Here is a 7,680-nt window from a genome sequence, read left to right on the forward strand (position 1 = left end):
CGTGGTGTTTGTGTGTGTGTGGGTGTGTGTGTGTGTGTGTGTGTGGTTTGTGTGTGTGTGTGTGTGTGTGTGTGTGTGTGTGTGTGTGTGTGTGTGTGTGTGTGTGTATATAAATGCTAGTATGCTATGGAGATGGAAGATAAGCTGGACCAGCTGCGTAAACTGGTGGAGACAGCAGACAGAGACAAGGTGGAGCTGCTCAGCCAACTGGAGGAGGAGAAGAGGTGTGTGTATTGCACGTACACACACACACACACACACACACACACACACACACACACACACACACACACACACACACACAAGCGCTATATTAATGCATTTTGATAGTACAGTACAGTGTCATGACATTGAAAAGTGGACAGTGTACCGTAAGTAAGGTTTTCTATGGTCAACAACATAACGCCTGTGTGGGAGACGAATAGTCCAGGTGTGTATTGTATTTTTCTCTCTCTGTGTGTATGTGTTTTCTCCCCTCACCTGCTCCTGAACCTTCCTGAGCAGAGACAGTTCCTGCTGCACCTCTCCAGCATGGCTGGTTGCTTTGGCGACCTCCCCGCGTTCCATGTCCCTCTCGGCCAATAGCTGCTCGATGTGCTGCTGCTTCTCCTTCAGCGCTTCCTGTAGCGCTGTGGTGCCAGAGATCTTACGAGCATACCGTGACGAGGTCTCTGTCAACTGGGGGGGAATAGAGAGACGGACACATTCAGAGAACACGGGAAAGAAAAAAAACAGACTTGCTCGTGTGCGTTTGTGTTTGTCTCACCAGGCCAGCGCGGCTGGGTTTCCCACTAACAGAGGAGGTGACAGAGCTCAGGGAGCTCATGGAGGAGGCACTGGGACTCCTCTTCATGGTGGAGCGTCTCCGAGAGGAAGCCTTGGCTTTAGCCTGGGTGCTGGGGAAGCCGATACGAGTCACCTTATGGACTGGAGCAAACAGACCGTATCGCGGCAGGCACTGGAAATACCTGGAGACAAAAGAAAGGAATATCAGAGGACGTCAACAACACTGATTCTGTGTAGAGGGTCCCCACTCAAAAAGGAGTGTTTCAAAGTTATTTTATGCTATTTATTCAATTCAGAGGCAACAAGAGCCAAACAAATGTTGCATGTCAACAACAATGAACACTGACTGCAATTCTCATACCGCCCCAATAGATCCACAGATGACGCAATCTGTTCTGCACACCACACTGCCCTTTCCCACCTGGACAAAAGGAACACCTACTTAAGAATGCTGTGCATTGACTACAGCTCAGTGTTCAACACCATAGCGCCCTCCAAGCTCATCACTAAGCTAAGGACCCTGGGACTAAACCCCTCCCTCTGCAACTGGATCCTGGACTTCCTGACGGGCCGTCCCCAGGTGGTAAGGGTAGGCAACAACACATCTGCCACGCTGACCCTCAACACAGGGGCCCCTCATGGGTGTGTGCTTAGTACCTTCCTGTACTCCCTGTTCACCCACGACTGCGTGGCCGCGCACGACTCCAACACCATCGTTAACTTTGCCAATGACGCGACAGTGGTAGGCCTGATCACCGACGACAGTAACACAGCCTACAGGGAGGAGGTCAGAGACCTGGCCGTGTGGTGGCAGGACGGTGGCAGGACAACAACCTCTCCTTCAACGTCAGCAAGACAAGGGAGCTGATAGTGGACTACAGGAAATGGAGGGCTGAGCCCCCCCCCTCATTAACATTGACGTGGCTGTAGTGGCGCGGGTCGAGAGCTTCACGTTCCTCGGTGTCCACATCAATAAGGTCATATCATGGTCCACACACACACCAACACAGTCGTGAAGAGGGCACGAAAATGCCTCTTCCTCCTCATGGGGTTGAAAATATTTGGCATGGGTCCTCAGATCCTCCAAACGTTCTACAGTTGCACCACTGAGAACATATTGACTGGCTGCATCACCGCTTGGTATGGCAACTGCTTGGCATCCGACCGCATGGCGTTACAGAGTGTAGTGTATACGGCCCAGTACATCACTGGGGCCAAGCTCCCTGCCATCCAGGACCCCTATACCAGGCGGTGTCAGAGGAAGTGTCACGCCCTGACCTTAGAGATCCTTTTTATGTCTCTATTTTGGTTTGGTCAGGGCGTGAGTTGGGGTGGGCATTCTATGTTTTGTGTTCTATGTTTTCTATTTCTGTGTGTTTGGCCGGGTGTGCTTCTCAATCAGAGGCAGCTGTCTATCGTTGTCTCTGATTGAGAACCATACTTAGGTAGCCTTTTCCCACCTGTGTTTTATGGGTAGTTGTTATCTGTTTTGTGTTTCAGCACCTGACAGGACTGTTTCGTTTTCGTTCATTCTCTTGGTTATTTTGTTTAGTGTTCTGTTTAAATAAAAATAACATGAACACTTACCACGCTGCGCTTTGTTCCACACCTAATTCAACAGACGAACGTTACAGGAAGGCCCCAAGAATTGTCAAAGATTTCAGCCCCCCAAGTCACAGACTGTTATATCTGCTACCGCACGGCAAGCGGTACCAGTGCACCAAGTCTTGCACCAAAAGGCTCCTGAACAGCTTCTACACCCAAGCCATAAGACTGATGAACAGTTCATCACATGGCCACCCGGACTATTTGCATTGACCCCCTTTTTTTGGTTGCACTGGCTCTATACACTCACCGGACTCTACCCACACACTCCAACACACACATACACACCACACACATACACTACATACTCTCACACACAAAAAATACACACACACATGCATATTGACGACAAACACACACAGACACTCACACATAGACACACTTTCACACTCTTCACGCTGTTGCTACTCTGTTTATTATCTATCCTGATTGCTTAGTCACTTTTACCCCTACAGTCTGTTAACAGTCTGTTACCTACTGTCACGCCCTGACCATAGTAAGCTGTTTATTCTCTGTGTTGGTTGGGGCGTGATAGTGACTTGGGTGGGTCATCTAGGTGAATTTGTATGTCTATGGTGGCCTGATATGGTTCAGAGGCAGCTGTTTATTGTTGTCTCTGATTGGGGATCATATTTAGGTAGCCATTTCCCCATGGTTATTCATGGGATCTTGTCTAGATTTAGTTGCCTGAGTGCACAACAGCAGCTTCACGTTTCGTTTTTGTGCTTGTTTGTTTTGTTTTGCTGAGTTTCGGTTTATAAAAAATATGTGGAACTCTACTCACGCTGCGCCTTGGTCTATTCATTACGACGAGCGTGTCACCTACATGTACATATTACCTCAATCACCTTAAACTACATCGTACCCCCAGCACATTGACTCAGTACCGGTACTCCTTCTATATAGCCTCGTTATTGTTATTTATTGTGTTACTATTTTCTATTATATTTTTTGCTAATCTTCTTACTTTTTAACTCTGCATAGTTGAGAAAGGGCTTGTGAGTAAGCATTTCACTGTAAAGTGTACACCTGTTGTATTTGGCGCATGTGACAAATAAAATGGGATTTGATGAATTTATTTTTTACTTGCATTACACCTGAATCATAAGAGGAGGACAGGTTTTTATTCAGTATCATTATTTTAAGGCTCTCTGTCTATACGTGTGTCATAATATATCTAACCTGGTTCCAGCCACGGCTCCATCATTCTTCCCAAGAGGTTCGTCCAGCTCCACTCCACACCACTCCGCCTTGGCAAACTCTGTCTCCCCCAAGAACCTCACCACCCCTGCCTTAGTACCCCCCACCTTGAGAGAGAAATAGAGGTGGGAGGGAGAAAGAGAGGTGGGTAGAGAAGGAGAAAGAGCTGTGAGTTAACACATCTGTGAGCCAGAAACACAAACATGAGCACACATACACTAACATAAACACACACAAACACACAGACAGACACACACTTACCAGCACGCGGTCTCCCAGTCTCAGTTCTCTTCTGGTCTTCCTGGCTGAGTCTGTCTCAGAGAGGTTGGACATTGACCCATTGCCGGTCACGGTTCTACTCAGCGGTGTCTTGGTGCTGTTACCAGTGGTAGTAGCAGCCCCAGCAGCAGCAGAGCTAGGGGACTTGGCCCCTGTCTCGCCAGGGTTATGCTGCCCACCATTGGCCTCCCTCTCCGGCATAGCTGTCTTGGTCAGCTTGGAGGGCCGTGTGAATATCCCTCTGCCATCCTCACACTGGAAATACTGGACACCTGCCACAGACCCATCGTTCTTCCCGATAGCCTCATCCAGGACGATGCCGACCCACTGGCCCGGGGCAAACTGTGTATCCCCCAGGAAGTGGACATATCCTGGCTTGTTGCCGTTGACCCACACCTTCTCCCCCACCCGGTAGTCCACTGCTCCATCCTGGGTGGGAGACTTCTCAGGGGGCACAGGCTTGGAAGCAGCTGGAAAAACAATCATCATCATCAGCAGCAGCAGCAGCAGATACATGATGAGCCCTGCGGCTGATTCTTACCAGAGGAAGGGGAGGTGCGTGTTGGTAACCCAGTCGGCCTGCTTATCTTACTGGGGGGCTTGATTCCGCTGGGCTTGCCTGTGCTCATGGTCCCTTCTCAGTCCTGGAGGGGCTTAGGCTAGGGGATACTGGAGCGGAAGCTGGGGCTGGCCTCTTGTAAGGATGGGGGGCTAGGAGCTACTGGAGCAGAAGCTGGGGCTGGCCTCTTGTAAGGATGAGGGGCTAGGAGCTACTGGAGCAGAAGCTGGGGCTGGCCTCTTGTAAGGATGGGGGGCTAGGAGCTACTGGGAGGCAGAAAGCTGGGGCTGGCCTGTTCTTGTAGGATGGGGGGCTAGGAGCTACTGGAGCAGAAGCTGGGGCTGGCTCTTGTAGGATGGGGGGCTAGGAGCTACTGGAGCAGAAGCTGGGGCTGGCCTCTTGTAAGGATGGGGGCTAGGAGCTACTGGAGCAGAAGCTGGGGCTGGCCTCTTGTAAGATGGGGGGCTAGGCCTGTCCTTCCCCACCCCCCACCCACTCTGCCCCACCTTGAGGCCCAGGCCTGGGAGACACAAGACACAGGATAGGTCTACATAGATTTGGATTTCGTTTTCACAAAATACATGCAATTCATTATGAAGCTCATTATTGAATAATTAATATGCACAGTGACAGTGTCTGTGGTAGTATGATTATGTAATTACAATGTTTATAAATCAGGAATTAGTAGGGGACTAGAGAGAGAGCAGAGAGATACACAGACAGAGACAGAAAGACTGAGAGGGAGAGAGGGAGAAAGAGAGAGGGGGGAAGAGATGAAGAGAGAAGGGGACAGAAAAGGAGAGATCCAAACACACAAGGTCAAAACACAATGGCTAATCTAAAAACAAAACTCCCTAAATTCTATCAGCATATCGATTGTGCTACCAGGGCTGGAAAAACACTAGACCATTGTTTATACTAATTTCCGCGACGCTTATAAGGCCCTCCCCGCCCCCCTTTCGGAAAGCTGACCACGCCTCCATTTTGTTGATTCCAGCCTACAAACAGAAACTCAAACAACAAGCTCCCGCGCTCAGGTCTGTTCAACGCTGGTCCGACCAATCTGAATCCACGCTTCAAGACTGCTTCGATCACGCGGATTGGAATATGTCGCATCGCGTCCAACAACAATATTGACGAATATGCTGATTCGGTGAGCGAGTTCATTAGGAAGTGCATTGACGATGTCGTACCACAGCAACGATAAAAACATTCCCAAACCAGAAACCGTGGATTGACGGCAGATTCGCGTGAAACTGAAAGCGCGAACCACTGCTTTTTACCAGGGCAAGGTGACCGGAGCATGACCGAATACAAACAGTGTAGCTATTCTCTCCGCAAGGCAATCAAACAGGCTAAGTCTCAGTACAGAGACAAAATCGAGTCGAAATTCAACAGCTCAGACACAAGAGGTATGTGGCAGGGTTACAGTCAATCACGGATTACAAAAAGAAAACCAGCCCCGTCGAGGACCAGGATGTCTTGCTCCCAGACAGGCTAAACAACTTTTTTGCCCGCTTTGAGGACAATACAGTGCCACTGACACGGCCCCCTACCAAACCTGCGGGCTCCTCTTCACTGCAGCCGAGGTGAGTAAAACATTTAAACGTGTTAACCCTCGCAAGGCTGCAGGCCCAGACGGCATTCCCAGCCGCCGTCCTCAGAGCATGCGCAGACCAGCTGGCTGGTGTGTTTACGGACATATTCAATCAATCCTTATCCCAGTCTGCTGTTCCCACATGCTTCAAGAGGGCCACCATTGTTCCTGTTCCCAAGAAAGCTAAGGTAACTGAGCTAAACGACTACGCCCCGTAGCACTCACTTCCGTCATCATGAAGTCTTTGAGAGACTAGTCAAGGACCATATCACCTCCACCCTACCGACACCCTAGACCCACTCCAATTTGCTTACCGACCCAACAGGTCCACAGACGACGCAATCGCAACCACACTGCACACTGCCCTAACCCATCTGGACAAGAGGAATACCCATGTGAGAATGCTGTTCATCGATTACAGCTCAGCATTTAACACCATAGTACCCTCCAAACTCGTCATCAAGCTCGAGACCCTGGGTCTCGACCCCGCCCTGTGCAACTGGGTCCTGGACTTCCTGACGGGCCGCCCCAGGTGGTGAGGGTAGGTAAAACATCTCCACCCCGCTGATCCTCAACACTGGGGCCCACAAGGGTGCGTTCTGAGCCCTCTCCTGTACTCCCTGTTACCCCACGACTGCGTGGATGCACGCCTCCAACTCAATCATCAAGTTTGCGGATGACACTACAGTGGTAGGCTTGATTACCAACAACGACGAGACGGCCTACAGGGAGGAGGTGAGGGCCCTCGGAGTGTGGTGTCAGGAAAATAACCTCATACTCAACGTCAACAAAACAAAGGAGATGATTGTGGACTTCAGGAAACAGCAGAGGGAGCACCCCCCTATCCACATCGACGGGTCAGTAGTGGAGAAGGTGGAAAGTTTTAAGTTCCTCGGTGTACACATCACGGACAAACTGAATTGGTCCACCCACACAGACAGCGTTGTGAAGAAGGCGCAGCAGCGCCTCTTCAACCTCAGGAGGCTGAAGAAATTCGGCTTGTCACCAAAAGCACTCACAAACTTCTACAGATGCACAATCGAGAGCATCCTGTCGGGCTGTATCACCGTGGTACGGCAACTGCTCCGCCCACAACCGTAAGGCTCTCCAGAGGGTAGTGAGGTCTGCAGAACGCATCACCAGGGGCAAACTACCTGCCTCCAGGACACCTACACCACCCGATGTCACAGGAAGGCCATAAAGATCATCAAGGACAACAACCACCCAAGCCACTGCCTGTTCACCCCGCTATCATCCAGAAGGCGAGGTCAGTACAGGTGCATCAAAGCAGGGACCGAGAGACTGAAAAACAGCTTCTATCTCAAGGCCATCAGACTGTTAAACAGCCACCACTAACATTTAGCGGCCGCTGCCAACATACTGACTCAACTCCAGCCACTTTAAAAATGGGAATTGATGGAAATTATGTAAAAATGTACCACTAGCCACTTTAAGCAATGCCACTTAATCAATTTACATACCCTACATTACCCATCTCATATGTATATACTGATACTCTATATCATCTACGCATCTTGCCATCTTATTGCAATACATGGTACCACTAGCCACTTTAAACTATGCCACTTTATGTTTACATACCCTACAGTACTCATCTCATACGTATATACCGTACCTATACCATCTACTGCAT

At 49.9% G+C, this 7,680-nt stretch overlaps 1 protein-coding gene across 1 annotated transcript in view; it reads right to left on the reverse strand.

The window, feature by feature from the left end:
- The window catches only part of LOC111980033 (CAP-Gly domain-containing linker protein 1-like), a 38,195-nt gene extending 33,502 nt beyond the window's left edge, over positions 1-4,693 (reverse strand). Inside the window, exons 1-5 of the mRNA XM_070449539.1 lie at positions 4,412-4,693; positions 3,853-4,340; positions 3,574-3,698; positions 767-968; positions 397-678 (exon numbers count right to left, since the gene is read on the reverse strand). Coding sequence (XP_070305640.1) covers positions 397-678; positions 767-968; positions 3,574-3,698; positions 3,853-4,340; positions 4,412-4,499 — 1,185 coding nt within the window. The 5' untranslated portion in view covers positions 4,500-4,693. The remainder of the gene's footprint in view (positions 1-396; positions 679-766; positions 969-3,573; positions 3,699-3,852; positions 4,341-4,411) is intronic.
- Positions 4,694-7,680: the final 2,987 nt, after the last annotated feature.

The sequence above is a fragment of the Salvelinus sp. IW2-2015 genome, linkage group LG20, assembly GCF_002910315.2.
Source record: "Salvelinus sp. IW2-2015 linkage group LG20, ASM291031v2, whole genome shotgun sequence".
NCBI classification, from domain to species: domain Eukaryota; kingdom Metazoa; phylum Chordata; class Actinopteri; order Salmoniformes; family Salmonidae; genus Salvelinus; species Salvelinus sp. IW2-2015.